This window comes from Panthera pardus, unplaced genomic scaffold (assembly GCF_024362965.1).
Source record: "Panthera pardus isolate Hobbes unplaced genomic scaffold, ASM2436296v1 HiC_scaffold_3, whole genome shotgun sequence".
In the NCBI taxonomy this organism is placed as follows: Eukaryota; Metazoa; Chordata; class Mammalia; order Carnivora; family Felidae; genus Panthera; species Panthera pardus.
This window is the reverse complement of record NW_026526876.1, coordinates 57,006,644-57,025,785: the sequence shown is the minus strand read 5'-3', so window position 1 is coordinate 57,025,785 and position 19,142 is coordinate 57,006,644. Positions and strand designations below refer to the sequence as shown.

Below are 19,142 nucleotides of genomic sequence, written 5' to 3'. Positions count from 1 at the left end.
CTCCTACCTTTTCACAGCCTATCCAAAATATAGAATTTTCCATGGTTAGAACAACCTCAACTTCTCCTTCAGAAAAATCTGTGAATAACTTCTTTTATTTTTATTTATTTAGTTTTTGATAAGTATACAGAAGGAATGAGTGAAGAGAGCTCTATTTGAAATTGTGATAAAATTAGAGAAATTCCAGACCATTCTAATTGACAGTGATTGTTTTCTCTTCTTACCTCCTATACTATCTAGTATTTTCTGTACCATTTATTCATTCATTCATTCATTCAGTAGTTATTAAGCTCTCAGCTAGTTCCAGATACTGCGATGAGGTAGAGGAGGCAGACAGGACTAAGGCATGTTTCCTCTCAAGTTTCTCAAAGTCTAGCCAGGAGACAGACACATACACTTAATAACAGCTATTATCATTAGAAACCAGTCTGGACTGCATAATCATCCAGAGCTTGGGAGGAAGTTTAGGATGAGGCTAACAGCATCTAATGCATAAGCTTATACTAACATTTATACAATCTTCTTATGACAATAACTGATATAATAAATCGTTACAAAAATCAAGAGTATTAAAGAATCTTTTATGTACCAGACTATGATAGGCAGGAGAAGTTGCTGCTAGAAGTAGGAGAGGAAGCCAGTGCTTTCATCATGAACTTCTAAACAGTTTGTGTGTTTGTGTTTTGGTAAGGTCAATAAAGGTTTCATAATTTTATATCAAAAGGAGGTTTAAAAAAATCTTTATTTGAACTAACTGCCACATTTACCGTTATTGATCATTCTGTTATTCATGAAACTCTTTTTTTCTTGGCTTTTGTGATATCATTCTATCTTGATTTTTCATCTATCATTGATCACCTCTTAGCATTTTTGTTTCTCGGTTCTTCTTTTATTTGTACCTCAAATGTGGCTTTCCGAGTTTCCTTTTTGGCTCTATTATCACTTTACATACTATACACCCTCCTTGGGTTTTCTTATTTAAACCCATGACTTTAGCTAATGACCCATCCGTATATCTACATTCCCATCCCAAACCTTCTCCCTGAGTTCCAGATCCTATTTGAAAAGATCTACAAGATGAGTAAGTGAAAAAAGCAAGTTGCAGATCAATGTAACCATATTTATGTGTAGGAAAATAAAAGGTGTCTAATATATTTAAAAATGCTTAGAGAAGTTGCTTGAAAGGTGGCAACAACAGTTGAAAAACAGTGGTTCCTTCTGGGGCAGAGAGGAGTGAGAATGCTGGCAGTGGGGAGAGGGAAAAGGTAGATATTCATGTTTTACTGCTTATGTTTTTGTATTATTTGAATCTTTTACTAAAAGCACATATTCATATATTTATTTAATTTAAGAAACATTAAAGACATAATATTTGAAAAGAAAGTTTATAGAAGTGTGTTTTAGGACCTGCTTCCTTAAATGCTAGCATAAGCCAACACAGTTGTTTTTGTAATCTTTATGCTATTGACATGCATATTTGTTTTTACTTTATCTCAGGCTGGTCATTAAAAATGTAGGCACGTTTATTTCAGTGTTTGAGTTGCTCAGTTAAATAAAAGCCAGGAAAAATAATCATTTTGTAGGAATTGGAGTGTTACTCAACTATATAATCATTTACTTGTAAAAACTGATGGACATTAATTAAGGAATAATTTTATGTTCTTTTTTTTATGTTCTTTTAAAGAGCTATAAAATGAATATGAAATCTGACTGTATTACAACCAAACTAACTAGCAAATAACATTTTTTTCCATAATTAGAAGCATGTTGCAAACAATTGGATATTGCTGACTCAATGGGACCAAGACTGAACAAAATGGAATTTACAGAAGTAAGAAGTTATATTATTTGTTATTTGAATCAAATTTTTTTGCCAGTTTCACTTCTGGGGGATGTCACACATACATTAACTTATAATTACATTAAATTAAAGCATACTAACTTACTTTGATTCTAAGATGCAATATTATTTTAACTCCTCTGAAGTTAGGGTACATTTTATGATCAAAGGCATTTTACAATTTCTTTCAGTTAGTGGTACTCATGATGTGAAAGTGAAAAACTTCCACTCACACCTTCAGTTAGGATCAAGAAAAACCAGCTTCTTTTTTTTTTTCAGTGAAATCTAGTTATACAAATAATAATGAAATCTAAAAATGGAAAAACATCTCTTATAGGCCAGGCATTGTCCTAAGCTATCCATGTATTAACTCAGGCAACCCTCTCCGCAATCTGTATTCCTGCTTTTATAGAGGAAGACACTTAAGGTGCAAAAAGGTTAAGTAATTTGCACAAGGTCTCAAAATTAGTGAAGCTGGGGAAATTTGTACTTAGGCAGTTTAGTTTCAAAGTCTACATAATATTTCATCTGTGAAAGTATGGGATTACTTTTGTATTGATATTGTATTGGGATAAGCAAAAGAAACAATGTAATAGTATCAGAGTCATGTCTTTTACAGGCTGCTTTTTTATTTGTTCATGTCTTTCCTCTAATTTCCCTTGTTTTTCTCTGAGTCCCAGAGTCAAAGTAACTTTTTCCTTCTCCCGCCTCACCCTTGCTCCATTGTAGATGATGACTATGTACTATATACAATTTCAAGGTTCTATGTGAAGGATTCTGGAATCCTTCTTGAAATCAGGAGATAAGTTGGAAAGTCAGGAAAACTAATATTAATAGTTCAAACCCCCCATTAAAACAAAATTGTATACGTGTACACACACACACACAAAGGTATTATGTAGAATGCTAATGATTTTGTATCAAGTATTATTGGGTATACATCACCCATACCCATTTCCTCATTTTAAATGTGTAGATATGTATACACACACACATATGTGTGTTTTATATGTGGATATATATGTATTTGTATAGGATTTGTGTGTATGAATGCATGTATGTGTGTATATGTATATATTTGTTGAATTAATTAAATGAAGGGAGAAAAACAGTAAGACTGACATCAGACTTCACAACATTCAATTCCAGAAAACAAGCAATGTCTATATTGTTCTGAGGTAAAAAGAAAAGAAAATGTGACCTAATTACACTATAATCCATCCATGGTATAGTTTAGAGGCAATATGCAGACATTTTCAACACAAAAGAACTCAGAAAATATAATACCCATGTGACCTTCCTGAAAAAAGAAAACTATTTTATAATAAATTCAGCGAATTAATTGATGAATCAAAATAAATGTTTCAGGAATAGCGAAGCCATTGTAAAAGAACAGGAAGTGCTTTTTATTGTGGTGTAGTCCCAATAGCTTAATTTTGCTTGAGGAGACATATCTAGAAAAATGTTTTGACAGCCAATGTCAGAGACATCACTGCATGTTTTCTTCTATGCGTTTTATGGTTCAGGTCTCACATTTATTATTTTTTTTTCAATATATGAAGTTTATTGTCAAATTGGTTTCCATACAACACCCAGTGCTCATCCCAAAATGTGCCCTCCTCAATACCCATCACCCACCCTCCCCTCCCTCCCACCCCCCATCAACCCTCAGTTTGTTCTCAGTTTTTAAGAGTCTCTTATGCTTTGGCTCTCTTCCACTCTGCAGGTCTCACATTTAGGTCTTTAATCCGTTTAGAGTTTATGTCTGTGTATAGTGTAAGAAAGTGTAGCTGTCTAGTTTTCCGTTTGTTGAAGTACCATTCTAGTACCATTTGTTGAAGAGACTGTCTTTTCCCCATTGTATATTCTTGCCTCATTTGTTGAAGATTAATTGACCATACAGTTGTGGGTTTATTTCTGGACTCTTTATTCTGTTCCATTGATCTAGATCTCTCTTTTTGTGCCAGTACCATATTGTTTTGATTACTACAGCTTTGAGTATATCTTGAAACCTGGAATTTTGATATCTACAGCTTAGTTCTTTCTCAAAATTGTTTTAGCTATTTGGGGTCTTTTGTGGTTCCATACAAATTTTTAGACTATTTGTTCTAGCTTTACATAACAAAGGAAGGCATCAACAAAACAAGTAGGCAACCTATTGAATAATAGAAGATATTTGCCAATGATATATCCAATAAGGAGTTAATATCCAAAACATATAAAGAACTTATATAACTTAATACCAAAAAACAATCCAATTTAAAAATGGGCAGAACACTGAATAGAATAGATATTTTTCTATTTCTAATTTTAATGGGTGTTTTGAGCCATTAATATTAGTTTTCCCAACATTTCCAACTTCTCTTCCTGAAATATAAACAGCCCATATTAAGGTATTTCATTATAGAGAAGAGCTGTTACATCAACAGAAACCAAGAAAATATTTCTTGTATAGAAATATTTATTGAAAATATTTAATTATCTGATCAATAAATCATTGAACCATTCTGTATAACATATGACATAGAAGTAGTGTTTGGAACAGTGCCTTTTTTTTGGTGGAGGGGGTGGACACTTGCTTTTAAAGAGATTTGCTTTGGGGTGCCTGGGTGGTTCAGTCAGTTAAGCACCCAGCACCCGACCTGATTTCGGCTCAGGTCGTGATCTCACGGTTGGTGAGTCCGAGCCCCAGGGTGGAGCACTGCATTGAGTGGCGCGCTGACAGTGCAGATCCTGCTTGGGATTCTCTCTCTCCCTCTTTCGCTGCCCCTCCCCCACTTGTGCACTCGCTCATGCTCGCTCTCTCTCAAAAAAATAAGCTTTAAAAAAAGATAAAGAGATTTGCTTTCAGGCTATTTTGTCAGCACTCATTTAATGACACTGGAAGACAATAAAATTGTAAATGCTGGGTTTAAAGGCAAGATATTACACACACCAGCCATCCAGTGAAGATACTATGCCATGAAATTACCCCTCTGATCATTTGTAATGAGCCGAGTGATTAGCATTCAGGATGGAGCGTGTTTGGAGAAAGTGGAATCATTGAGTAATAATTAATATAGAGAAAAAGACAAATGGAGAGAATGAAAGGTCACAGATACTTCTATATACATATCATTTTCCTAGGTTTCTGTTTTCTTTTTTTTTTTTTTAATTTTTTTCAACGTTTTTTATTTATTTTTGGGACAGAGAGAGACAGAGCATGAACGGGGGAGGGGCAGAGAGAGAGGGAGACACAGAATCTGAAACAGGCTCCAGGCTCCGAGCCATCAGCCCAGAGCCTGACGCGGGGCTTGAACTCACGGACCGCGAGATCGTGACCTGAATGAAGTCGGACGCTTAACCGACTGCGCCACCCAGGCGCCCCTCTGTTTTCTGATATATAAATGAACAGGTGACAATATTTTTGTTGAGTGTAACCTCTCTCACTTTCCATCTGTTTTACTCTAGTAAATGAAGATCAAAAGTAACTGTTTTTAGAAGAATATTTTCTATTCTTTATAATATATTATGTAAGAATATTTATGTCTAGTCTCTTAGTTATTAAGTATATACTAAATATTTATTTACTCTCTGGTAGGAGAGATGTCAAAATAGGAAGTTGTATTTCTTACCCTTAAGGACCAAATAATGCCTTGTTGTGTGGGAGTGTGCCTATGAGTATATATGTCATATGCGTGTGTGTGTGTGCGCGCATGTGTGTGTGTATGTATGGGCATGCATGCCTACACATGCTGGGTGGAACTGGAGTAGGATCTAGGGAATAGAAGGATCAAAATATAAGCACATTAAGGACACACACCACAAGATAATTACAAAGCAACAAACAGGTTCAAACCATTATGATTACTATATTCATCACTGCCAAAGGATCCATTGTAAAAGAAAAACGAGGCTTCAGTGGGGCAGGTTTCATGTAGGAAACTCATCTGGTGGTCATGAGGTTTGAATTTTTTCCACCTGCCATACCTGTAGCCCCTTACTTTGAAAGGAACCTTAATAACAGTGCTTTAAACATTAATATATTGACAAGAACAATTTAAAATGTAGAATGTACTGGTTTATCTGGGATTCTTGTTTTGTTTTGTAAGTTGGATATTTAGACACAAAAGAAATATGTTTTTGGAGAGTGTCAGGCTTGTTTTGAATTCTCAGAACACTCTGGTTTCCAAAAGACAACTCATTCCAGGAGACAAAACTTAGCATTTGTATCATTTTAACACTGGTGTTCAGTTGTCCAAGTCGATATTGAATATAAGTTTAAAAAGGAACGGAAGTCTTAACCCTTAGATTTCACTGTGTCCCCATTAGCATAGTAACTGCATTACTGTGTTCAGGCCAGAAGTAAGCAGTTCCTGATAGGTGTATCCTTCCTGAAATTTCCAGATTTCAATCCTTCAGAGGACAAACCTTTCATTTCACCTTTCATCTGATTAATTAATTTGTTTATCAGCAGAGGAAAATCACCATGAATGTGATTATAGAGAATTTAGTTAACTTTTTTAGGTAGGAAGTTTCTTTTTTCATTTCCTGGACTCTTTGAGCTCTACAAATTTCATTTGCTTTGATAAAGAATTTTTTACTAATTTGCTTCCAGAGAAGTCTGAGAGTTGGACATGTTTAAATTTTTCTTGGTACATTTCAAAGCAAAATTTACTGTGAGTTGTTAAAGTGCCCATACTTTTAATTTTATTTTTTAAGTGTTTTAATTTTTATTTTTGAGAGAGAGAGACAGAGCATGAGCGGGGAGGGGCAGAGAGAGAGGGAGACACAAATCTGAAGCAGGCTCCGGGCTGTCAGTTGTTAGCACAGAGTCCGACACAGGGTTGAATTCCAGGAGGTCATGACCTGAGCCGAAATCCGACGCTTAACAGACTGAGCCACCCAGGTGCCCCTAAAGTGCCCATAATTTTTAAATGACAGTCCCACAAGTGGCTGTATGCCCTCCCTCCAAAAAAAAAAAAAAGGTTTCCGTAGGTTGTTTGGAACTTCGAACCCATTTCCTAAATAGAAGCAATATTTTGTGTAGTGGCTGGAGTCTGTGGTTTGAATGTGCCTGAAATGGAGTTCTTAATAAAAGTGACTATTTCTGTGGGGAAAATGCTACCTGAAGAAGGCATCACCATGCACTACCAGGGAAAGGAAATTTGTTATCTCTAAACCATTAGTGATGGCCACATACAAGACTTTTAGTATGACAAGAGTTCATGGAATGAGGGGTAAGGATGGCCTCAGGTAGAGGAGAATCTTCTAAGATCCCAGAGTGAGGAACTGAGGGAGGTTGACCTCTTATCACTGCAGATCCTCCTTCCCTACCTCTGGGGGCTCCAGAGATTGACATACTTCTGTTTCTACTGATTGTATCAGCTGGCTCTGGCCTGGGTTATATTCCTTCCCTAGTATAATTTCAAAGTTAGTCCCCTGAACTCTTGCCTTCAAAGTAGTACAAAGTATGGCCTTCTCAAACAAGAGTGAAGTCTTTCAAAGCATTATTCTCTAGGAGAGTGTGACCTGCTTATCAGTTCTGCTCATTCTAGGCACCAGACTCCTGACTCAAATTGTCATTTGTGTTCATCATCCTTCCCGGTTATCTATAACAAATACATATTCTTTATCTTGTGATTACATAAATACAACAAATGGTTTGAGAATGGATGAATGCATACCATAGAATAAGAACTCTCTGTACAGCTTGTCCTATGTGTGGTTGTCCAATGGGATGGTAATGGAAAGATGTTTAACACACAGTTAAAGTCTGTAAAATTTCTTTTATAGCAAAGGATTCAGGTATTAACAGAGATGGTTTGTTCTATAAAGCAGGATACAACACAGTATGCTTCCAAACAGAGGTTCCTCCAGAGTTTCCCACAGGAATTAGACCATTGGCATGGATCAATGTTTAGAGTTTCAAACCGTTCTGATTTGCTTGGAAGTGAGGGGTTTCTTAGAACATGGGACTCTCAGTGCTAAAACTAGGGAAGTCCCAGGCAAACTGAGGCAGTCAACCACTCTGAGTTTGCTTTGCTTTGATCCTATCTCCTACCTGGTCATTGTGGGAACTCTGGCTGCACCTATCTGCTCACCAGAGGCAAGTGAAAACAATCTAGCATCTTGTTTACTGTGGGACTGGGTAAAGTGAGGGTCAGTTTCCTGGGAGCATCCTTCAGTAGGCCTGGGCTTCAAACAGTCTGAGATCTGCACCTGAATTATATAATAGGCTTGAGAAGAATTCTATGCAAAAACTACAAATACTATACAGTGGGATTCAGATATTAACTTCTGATTTTGTGACACTAAGAAACTAGGGAGTTAAAGAGGAGTAAATAAAGGCCACATCTCTGCCTGAATTCTCTTCTCTGGGGCTTAGTCTGTTCTTGCTCCGTAGTGGTCTGCTTTGAGATAGCCACTTTCTTAGGCTCAGTTGTTTTGTCAGCCTTCAAGCTGATGTGACTCAAAGTTTAAATTTTAAAATAGAGCGGTTTCATCAAATTACTCAAAGACTGTATCTTTCCTTTAACTATTCTACTAAATCCAGGCTGTGCATTTTCCCCAAAATGGTATGTATCTGAGTGACTCTCTATTCTGTTATTTATAATTTTACATTTTGTAATTTGTGTTGTTTTGTTCTGTTTATTTTGTGTTTCATATGCTTTGAGTTATGGCAGGGAAGGACAGAAGAAGGAAGAATGATGGCTTTTTTTGTGTTTTTTTTTACCATTTAATTTAATTTATTTTTTAAATTTACATCCAAGTTAATTAGCATATAGTGCAACAATGATTTCAGGAGCATATTTCTTAATTCCCATTGCCCATTTAGCCCATCCCCCTTCCCACAACCCCTCCAGTAACCCCCTTTTTGTTCTCCATATTTTAAGTCTCTTATGTTTTGTGTCCCTCCCTGTTTTTATACTATTTTTGCTTCCCTTCCCTTTTGTTCATCTGCTTTGTATCATATGAGTGAAGTCATATGATATTTGTCTTTTTCTGACTGAAGGAATGATGGCTTTGGTGGAGGTAGAGGTAGGAGTAGCAATATCTTGTGAAAACTGCATGAGGGAAATGAGGGAGAAATGAGGGAATTTTAAGCCCAGGAAATGGGACGGTCTATGGTAAACTGTCCTCCCAGGTGTGTGTCTTCCTACGTGGTCTTCAACTGTAAGAAATACATAAATCAAGGAATTTGCTGATCAGTAATTTCTTATTGTTTGTATCAGTTTGCTAGGACTACCATAACAACGTACTGGGTGACTTAAACATCAGAAATTTAATTTCTCATGGTTCTGAAGGCTGGAAGTCCAAGACAAGGTATTGGCAGGGTTAATTTCTTTTGAGGGTCTCTCTCCTTGGCTTATAGATAGATGGTCATCTTCTCCCCGTGCCTTTGCATGGTCTTTCCTCTGCACATGTCTGTGTCCAAATTTCCTCTTCTTATTAGGACACTGGTCATATTAGCTTTTGGCCCACCCTCATGACCTCATTTTAATTTAATTACCTCTTTATTTTTTTTATTATTTTTTTTAACTTTTTTTTTTATTTTTGAGACAGAGGGAGACAGAGCATGAATGGGGGAGGGGCAGAGAGAGAGGGAGACACAGAATCCGAAACAGGCTCCAGGCTCTGAGCCATCAGCCCAGAGCCTGAGCGGGGCTCGAACTCACGGACCGTGAGATCGTGACCTGAGCTGAAGTCGGACGCTTAACGGACTGAGCCACCCAGGCGCCCCTTAATTACCTCTTTAAAGAGCCTATCTCAAAATACAGTCACAATCTGGGGTACTAAGCGTTAGGCCTTCAATGTATGAACTTTGGGGGGACACAACCTAACCCATAACATTGCCTAAGCTGCCTTTTACCAATAGGGGGAAAATCGTGTGTTTCAGTCTGTTACTTTTATTATTTTTATTTTATTTATTTTATTACTTTTGTTATTATTGGATAATTATATATAATATGTATTATATATAATATGTACTATATTATGTATTATTGGATAATTGAATAAGGCCTTTGTTGAAATTCATTTGTTAAACAAATGATTCTGATTTTCAAAAATTGGAAAAGTTAAAGTATATTTCTGTTTTGTTGGGCATATTAATTAGCATTAATTGTTTTTAAAAATTCCCTCTCTGAGACTGGAAATCTAATTTTCTGTCCAAATCCTATATGAACACACCACTTCTTCAATGATAGATAGCCAATATAATCTGTGTATTTCAATATTTTATAGTCCTTATCTGCAGGCATTTCTGAAAATGTTATATGCTACCAGGACTTACATATATAGTTTGGAAGTTAATGCCTAAAACAGCTTCCAAATATAGTTTTCTTTCCATCACTCTTATATTACCCACTTCATCAACTCTCCAGTATGTCTACAATTAAATAAATATGAATCCCAATGGCCCAGAGTTGTAGAATTTAACAGTAGCTATCAGTCTGTTAATTGTGACTTTCACTACATTCTCAACATTTTGGTTTTCAAGTCAGAAAGAAAAAGTCCAGAATTCATCACACTGGGACCCAGAACATGAAGATAACTTGATTAAGTACAATTCAAGTGTTTATCAGCTCACAGAGCTATTAAACTGAAGGATATTAGTAGTTCATTATATTCTTAAATTAGACTAGGCAATCATTTCAGGACTGGCAGGTATTCATTGTTTTATTCCTTGGGAGGCTATGCAAACACAAAGGTCATGTGTTTTTGCTTTCTCTGTTTTTAGAAGAGATACCGGCAAACTTCTGTAATTGTTCTGTTTGGAATTTGTAGTTAGTTGGCAATTGCTAGTCTTTACGTCATATAGCCCACACTTACAGAACACACTCACTCAGAAAACCCATACTCTATAAATCCAGAATGTTGAAGTGTCTCTTGGAGAGGCAGTTAAACTAAGCCGTGGTTTAATAGGATTACCGCATCCAGAAAACTCAAATGTCTTTGTGGTCAATTCCCAAAAGGTTAATTTATATATTAGGATTCTGGAATAATTAGGATCAGTCGCCCGCATGTCATATATTTCAATGGTTCTCAGCCTTTAGTAAACATAAAAATAGCCCAGAGGGTTTATTTTTATATTATATTTTATTTTATTTTATTTTTTCACTCCAGCATGGACTTTTTATTTCAAGTTACCATGTGTAAAGTTGGAGGAAAAAGACCCAAGTCTGTCTCCTTGACTGGGGCCCACTTAGATTTCTATACATAGTTTACACAACCACATGCCCCCCACTGGCTATTGTCACAGGATTTCTGAGTGTTGAGATACAAGGAAAGAATAACAGCGGAAAAGTGTTTGGGTCCGTCCGTATTTTAAGAGGGGGAAAGAAAGATGATTTCCCTTCTCCAAGAACTCTGGGGGCAGCTAGTCTGGTCATGTGACATTAACTCATATTATTTCTGTTCTGACTCTGCACACTTGTGACAGGAAGGAGCCTGTTTAAGAGCTAGAAGTGTATTTTGCTCCCAGAGGGCTTTTAAAAACACAGATTCTGGATCCCACTCCCCTCTCAGAGTTTCTGATTCAGTAGATCTAGAGTAGGGTCCCCAAATTTACATTTCTTCTTCCTTTTTTTTTTTTTTTTTTGGAGAAAAGTGTTTGTTTCTTTAAACACATTTTGCTTTAATAGCCACCCAAAGGATTGTGTTTCTTTCTTTTTTTTTTAAAGTTAAGTTTCTTTTTATTTCCAGTTAACATACAGTATCATATTAGTTTCAGGTATACAATATAGTAACAACACTTCCATATATCATCACCCTGTTCTCATCACAAGTGCTCTCTTTAATCCCCATCACCTATTTAACTCATCCTACTCCCCTCTTCCCTCTGGTAGCCATCAATTTGTTCTCTATAGTTAAGAGTCTGTTTCTTGATTTGTTTCTCTCTCTTTGTCTTATTTTTTCCCCTTTACTTTTTTGTTTTGTTTCTTAAATTCCACATATGAGTGAAATCATATGATATATGTCTTTCTCCTACTGACTTATTTCATTTAGCATTATACTCCCTAGCTCCATCCCTGTTGTTGCAAATGGCAAGATTTCATTCTTTTTTTATGGCTGAGTAATATTCTATTTTGTATATCCCACATCTTATTTTTTTCCCCAATATATGAAATTTATTGTCAAATTGGTTTCCATACAACACCCAGTGCTCATCCCAAAAGATGCCCTCTTCAATACCCATCACCCACCCTCCTCTCCTCCCCACCCCCCATCAACCCTCAGTTTGTTCTCAGTTTTTAAGAGTCTCTTATGCTTTGGGTCTCTCCCACTCTAACCTCTTTTTTTTTTCCTTTCCCTCCCCCTTGGGTTTCTGTTAAGTTTCTCAGGATCCACATAAGAGTGAAAACATATGGTATCTGTCTTTCTCTGTATGGCTTATTTCACTTAGCATAACACTCTCCAGTTCCATCCACATTGCTACAAAGGGCCATATTTCATTCTTTCTCCTTGCCACGTAGTACTCCATTGTGTATATAAACCACAATTTCTTTATCCGTTCATCAGTTGATGGACATTTAGGCTCTTTCCATAATTTGTATCCCACATCTTCTTTATCTATTCATCAATCGATGGACACTGAGGCTACTTCCATATCTTAGCTATTATAAATAATGCTTCTGTAAAAGAAACACTCATGCACTGTTGGTGGGAGAGCAAACTGGTGCAGCCACTGTGGAAAACAGTATGGAGGTTCCTCAAAAAGGTAAAAATAGAACTACCTTATGATCCAGCAATCACACTACTGGGTATTTACCCAAAGAATACGAGAATACTAATTCAAAGGGATACATGCACCCCTAAGTTTATACCAATTTTTCATTTCTAACAAGCTCTCAGGTGATGCCCTCAGAGGTTCTAACAAGCTCTCAGGAGTTGTAGTCAAGGGGCAACATTTTGAGAATCCCTGATCTCATTGGATTTTTCCTTCTAAATAGATATGTCTACTGAGAAGACTTTTATTCTTTTTCTTGGTCAATTTTTTTACCTACCTCAAAAAGAAGCAGGAGCAATGGCTACAGAGAACTTATTACATGAAATACTTACACTCTGTACATACACAAGATCCTCTTCATGACTCAGTGAGAAAGCTACTGTGGTATGCATTTTATCAATTAAGAAACTGGGAAGTTCAGTGACTCAGCCAAGGTTACTCAGCCAGTATATATGGGAATTGGGATTTGAACTCAGATAGGTTCCAAAATGTGAGGGGTTTTTTTTTGTCTCCACCTTCTGGAAATGTTTAGAATCTGATGTCTTCTCACCACCTGCACTCTGTTATAAGCCATCATCATCTCACAACTGCCTTATTTCATTAGCTTTCTGACTGACACCCTTATTTTCACTCTTGCCTTTTTTTTAATATATGAAATTTATTGTCAAATTTGTTTCCATACAACACCCAGTGCTCATCCCAAAAGATGCCCTCTTCAATGCCCATCACCTACCCTACCCTCCCTCCCACCCCCCCATCAACCCTCAGTTTGTTCTCAGTTTTTAAGAGTCTCTTATGCTTTTCACTCTTGCCTTTTAAAATGAAAGGTAGGGGTGCCTAGCTCTCTCAGTTGGAAGAGGATGCAACTCTTGATCTCTGGGTCATGAGTTCCAGCCCCACATTTGATGCAGAGATTACTGAAAAATAAATAAACTTTTTAAAAAAGAAATATAGGTAAATTAAGCCAGTCTTCTGCTCAAAACCCTCCAAGGGCTTCCCATCTTACTTAAAGTAAAAACCAAAGCCCTAACAAGCCCCAGGGCTTGACCTGGTCTGTCTGATGACCCCTGTCTTCACCTCTCTCTCTGTACTCCTCACTCATTCTGCCTCAGTCACATTAGCTACCTTGCCATTACTAGAAACCCCCAAGTATGTTCTCACCTCAGGGCCTTACCACTTTTCTAGGACAGTGCTCCTCACATATTTCCACATGGTTTACTCCCTCTTCTCCTTCTTGACTCAAATGTCACTTATCCCATGAGGCAGATGCTGAGACGGATCCTGGTACACAGGTTATTTATTAGGGATCAATAGTTGTGAAGGGAGGGAAGCGTAACAGGATTAGGCAGAAGTCAGCTGCAATACAGGCCTGGTAAAGCCTCATCGATTCTGTATATAAGTGAAATCATAAGTATTTGTCTTTCTCTGTCTGGCTTATTTCACTTATCATAGTACCTTCTGGGTCCATCCATGTTGTCGCAAATGGCAATCTCCTTTTGTACGGTGGAGTAACATTCCACTGTATACATATACCACATCTTTTTTGTCCATTCTTCTATCGATGACACTTAAATTGTTTTCATATCTTGGCTATTGTAAATAATGCTTCAATGAACATAGGAGTACATGTATCAAATTGGTGTTTTCATTTTCTCTAGATCCAGAAGTAGAATTGCATGTAACTGTCCTGTTTTTCCAACACTGTTTATTGAAGAAACTGTCTTTTCCTCATTGTATGTTCTTGCCTCCTTTGTCATAGGTTAGTTGACCATACATGCATAGGTTTATTTCTGGGGTCTCTATTCTATTCCATGGATCTATGAGTCTATGTTTATGCCAGTACCATGCTGTTTTGCTAACTCTAGTCTTGCAGTATAGCTTGAAATCAGGAAGCGTGATGTCTCCAGCTTGATTCTACTTTCTCAAGGTTGTTTGTGTTATTTGAAGTCTTTTGTGGTCCCATACAAATTTTGGGATTCTTTGTTCCATTTCTGTGAAAAATGCCATTGGTATTTTGAAAAGGAAAAATGTGAGTTCTTAACCATTACACTATTCTGCATCCCAAGGGAACACATAAGAACTTAATTGTACTCATTGATCCATCAGAAATAATGACAATTAGAAGGTTTCGGCTGCCAATGAAACTAAATATTTAGAAAACCTCTCTTACACTGCTTTAAATTTCCTCTTTTGATTTCTAAGTCAATTGAATATGGTTTACGATTCATTAGCATGGATTCAAGCCTAATGTATCTCTTACATAGTACATTCTAAATTTGCCTAGATGATATTAGTGAGGAAGTGAAATGTTTACTACATTCTTCATTTCAAAAATTATGCCAATGAAATATGCCAATAAAATATTCCATTTTAAGCAAGCTATATTAGTCTCCTTTAATGGTAAGAAACAGAAGCCAACCTGAGTTAATGTAGATGAAAATGAAATGTATGCAGTCCAAGAGCAAGAATATGGTCTGACTTCTGGAAGTCAGGGACTTGGAAAAATCAAGACTCTTCTTTCTGCTTTCTGTTTCATCTGTCTCTATATACTGACTTATCCTGCATCCTCCATTTACCTGGAGGAATCTGGCCACCCAAAACTCTTAAGTTTACATTCACAAGTCCAGCCCCTCTCAGAGGACAACCAACCATTTTCCAGTCCTAAGTCCCAATTTCTAGTGGAGAGAATCTGAATGGCTTTGTTTATATCAGGGATCATCCCCTGCTCCAATCATTTATGGCTATGGAAGTAGGGCGATTTGATCCAAATTGGACTCCCAGTACAAATTTGGCTACCACTGTGCTGGGACAGACAAGGAAATCATTTACTTATGAGTTGGGCTAACACTTCAAGAAAGGTTCCCTCAGAAACTCTTCCAGCACTAGATCCATTTGTCCCTTAACATAAGATCTTTATAGTCAAGTATAGATCAAGAATGTTATGTTCCTGACCCATAAAATGAGGGAAAATCCAGAAGACAATACACACTGGTGGTGAGGCTGAGGAGGAATGGCCACTCATTCATTAGTACTGGAAGAACAAAAAAGCCCAAGCCTGATGTAAAATCCTACCCAAAAAACAGATGCATTTACCTTCTAAGCTAACAATCCCACTTCCGGGAATCTGTTCAATAGGGACCAAGAGAAATGGCCCATAAGTGTAGATGTCTTCAGACTCTATACTTTCAAAAAAAAAAAATAGACAAAGGATACCTTATTATAATATCAGAAGATGCAGAAACTTTGCACAATCCCCGTTCTTTATACTCCAATAATTAAATGTAGCCAGTCTCGGAAAACACATGGTTTTATATGCCATTCATCAAAAGAAAACTGCATCCAATTTTTAGAATGATTAACTTACAGGCAATGTTTTATAACTGCTGCTATTTCATGCTGGGAGGTAAAAAGTGTGCTCCGTATAATGCTGTTGTGGTCTAGAGGGGAGTTGCTCCAAAAATATTTAGTCTCACTGGTGTATGGTTTTGGTGTATGGTTTTGTATTAATTACCTCTGTCTGCAGCACAGCTGAAGAATAGTACTAACATGAAAATGCTTTATTCACGTGACAAGCAAATGATAAGGAAAAAATTGTAGCCAATAATTTCATACGCATCAACTGAATCCCAGGGAAAATCCAAGTAAAGAGCCCTGTTTTAAATCAATCATTTATCTTCTTTTTCTCTGCAGTACATCTCCTCATACATTGCAGACTTTAAAAGTGAAACGTTTGAGAAACTCCTTAAGCACCTCTGTCATTGTGCAGATGAATTCCGGGAGATCATAAAAACGGATATGCGGAGGCAGATGTTTGCTGAACTCTTCCTGTGTTGTGACCGTGGGAAGGTAGGATAAGACCTTAAAGCAATACTTCTCAAACTATTTTTTTGTGAAGGACTGGATTTTAGGTTGTTGTGGATGGTGATGTTTTTAATTGCTAAACCGTTGTGGACTAACACTCAACGAAAACGGATTGCTGGGGGGGGAAAATGCACGTACAAAAGACAATCCACATTTTTTATTATTAGATTCAAATATGATTTATCTGTTACTTTCTCAAATTGCTATACAATTTTTTAGATACTATCCTCAATTTCTATACCTTTCTTGTCACAGACTGGTACCAGCCTATAGACCATGTCTTCAATGGCACTGCCATTTTACAATGTACAACTTGTCTCTTTCCATTCTTAAGAATGTATTTTTTTAAGATTGTTTTTGCTTACTCTCTTTGCTGCTGGCTTCCTATAGAAAATAAATTGTTGGGAATAGGAAGCTTACCACATTGTATTATGCTGCTTCTTAAAATAAGAAAAGTTTATATCAAAAAGTATTTCGGGAGACCGGCAGAAGATGGCGGCGTAGGAGGACGCTGGGCTCTCCGCGCGTCATGCTGATCACTTAGATTCCACCTACATCTGACTAAATAACCCAGAAAACTGCCAGAAGACTAGCAGATTGGAGTCTCCGGAGCCAAGCGCAGACGAGAGGCCCACGGAAGAGGGTAGGAAGGGCGGAGAGGCGGTGCGTGCTCCACAGACGGGCGGGAGAGAGCCAGGGTGGAGGGGCGGCCCGCTGGCTGGGCAGAGCCCTGGAGTCTGGCTTGCAAAAGCAGAGGGGCTGGATGGAGTGTGTTCCGACAGCAAGCGGGACTTGACATCTGGGAGGTTATAAGCTAACAGCTCTGCTCGGAAAGCGGGAAGGCTGGAGGACAAAGGGAGGGAGAGTTGCTGAGCCGCGGGACAACAGAGCTCAGTTTGGCGGGGAACAAAGGCGCTCGCCAGCGCCATTGCCCTCGCCCATCCCCCAGCCAAAATCCCAAAAGGAACCAGTTCCTGCCAGGGAACTTGCTTGCTCCGGGCAAACACCCAACACTGTGCTTCTGCGGAGCCACCCCTCCGGCAGCGGGTCTGACTCCCTCCCGCTGCCACAGGGCCCTTCCTGAAGTGGATCACCGAAGGAGAAGCGAGCTAAGCCTGTCCCTCCTGCCCCCGTGCACCTTGCCTACCCACCCCAGCTAATACGTCAGATCCCCAGCACCACAAGCCTGGCAGTGTGTAAGTAGCCCAGACGGGCCACCCCACCCCACAGTGAATCCCCCCCTAGGAGAGAGGAAGAGAAGGCACACACCAGTCTGACTGTGGCCCCAGCGGTGGGCTGGGGGCAGACATCAGGTCTAACTGTGGCCCCGCCCACCAACTCCAGTTATACATCACAGCACAGGGGAAGTGCCCAGCAGGTCCGCACCACTCCAGGGACTATCCAAAATGACCAAACGAAAGAATTCCCCTCAAAAGAATCTCCAGAAATAACAACAGCTAATGAACTGATCAAAAAGGATTTAAATAATATAACAGAAAGTGAATTTAGAATAATAGTCATAAAATTAATCGCTGGGCTTGAAAACAGTATAGAAAACAGCAGAGAATCTCTTGCTACAGAGATCAAGGGACTACGGAATAGTCAGGAGGAACTGAAAAACGCTTTAAACGAGATGCAAAGTAAAATGGAAACGACCACGGCTCGGATTGAAGAGGCAGAGGAGAGAATAGGTGAACTAGAAGATAAAATTATGGAAAAAGAGGAAGCTGAGAAAAAGAGAGATAAAAAAATCCAGGAGTATGAGGGGAAAATTAGAGAACTAAGCGATACACTAAAAAGAAATAATATACGCATAATTGGTATCCCAGAGGAGGAAGAGAGAGGGAAAGGTGCTGAAGGGGTACTTGAAGAAATAATAGCTGAGAACTTCCCTGAACTGGGGAAGGAAAAAGGCATTGAAATCCAAGAGGCACAGAGAACTCCCTTCAGACGTAACTTGAATCGATCTTTTGCACGACATATCATAGTCAAACTGGCAAAATACAAGGATAAAGAGAAAATTCTGAAAGCAGCAAGGGATAAACGTGCCCTCACATATAAAGGGAGACCTATAAGACTCGTGACTGATCTCTCTTTTGAAACTTGGCAGGCCAGAAAGGATTGGCACGAGATCTTCAATGTGTTGAACAGAAGAAATATGCAGCCGAGAATCCTTTATCCAGCAAGTCTGTCATTTAGAATAGAAGGAGAGATAAAGGTCTTCCCAAACAAACAAAAACTGAAGGAATTTGTCACCACTAAACCAGCCCTACAAGAGATCCTAAGGGGGATCTTGTGAGACAAAGTACCAGAGACATCACTACAAGCATAAAACATACAGACATCACAATGACTCTAAACCCATATCTTTCTATAATAACACTGAATGTAAATGGATTAAATGTGCCAACCAAAAGACATAGGGTATCAGAATGGATAAAAAAACAAGACCCATCTATTTGCTGTCTACAAGAGACTCATTTTAGACCTGAGGACACCTTTAGATTGAGAGTGAGGGGATGGAGAACTATTTATCATGCTACTGGAAGCCAAAAGAAAGCTGGAGCAGCCATACTTATATCAGACAAACTAGACTTTAAATTAAAGGCTGTAACAAGAGATGAAGAAGGGCATTATATAATAATTACAGGGTCTATCCATCAGGAAGAGCTAAAAATTATAAATGTCTATGCGCCGAATACCGGAGCCCCAAATATATAAAACAATTAC

General features: G+C 38.1%; 1 protein-coding gene across 15 annotated transcripts in view; it reads left to right on the top strand.

Annotated features, from left to right (window-relative positions):
* Positions 1–19,142, top strand: part of EFCAB5 (EF-hand calcium binding domain 5) — a 190,315-nt gene that overhangs the window by 89,628 nt on the left and 81,545 nt on the right. For all 15 annotated transcript variants that reach the window (XM_019429688.2, XM_019429682.2, XM_053893211.1 and 12 more), the window contains 2 exons: positions 1,761–1,831; positions 16,242–16,397. In XM_019429688.2, coding sequence (XP_019285233.2) covers positions 1,761–1,831; positions 16,242–16,397 — 227 coding nt within the window. The remainder of the gene's footprint in view (positions 1–1,760; positions 1,832–16,241; positions 16,398–19,142) is intronic.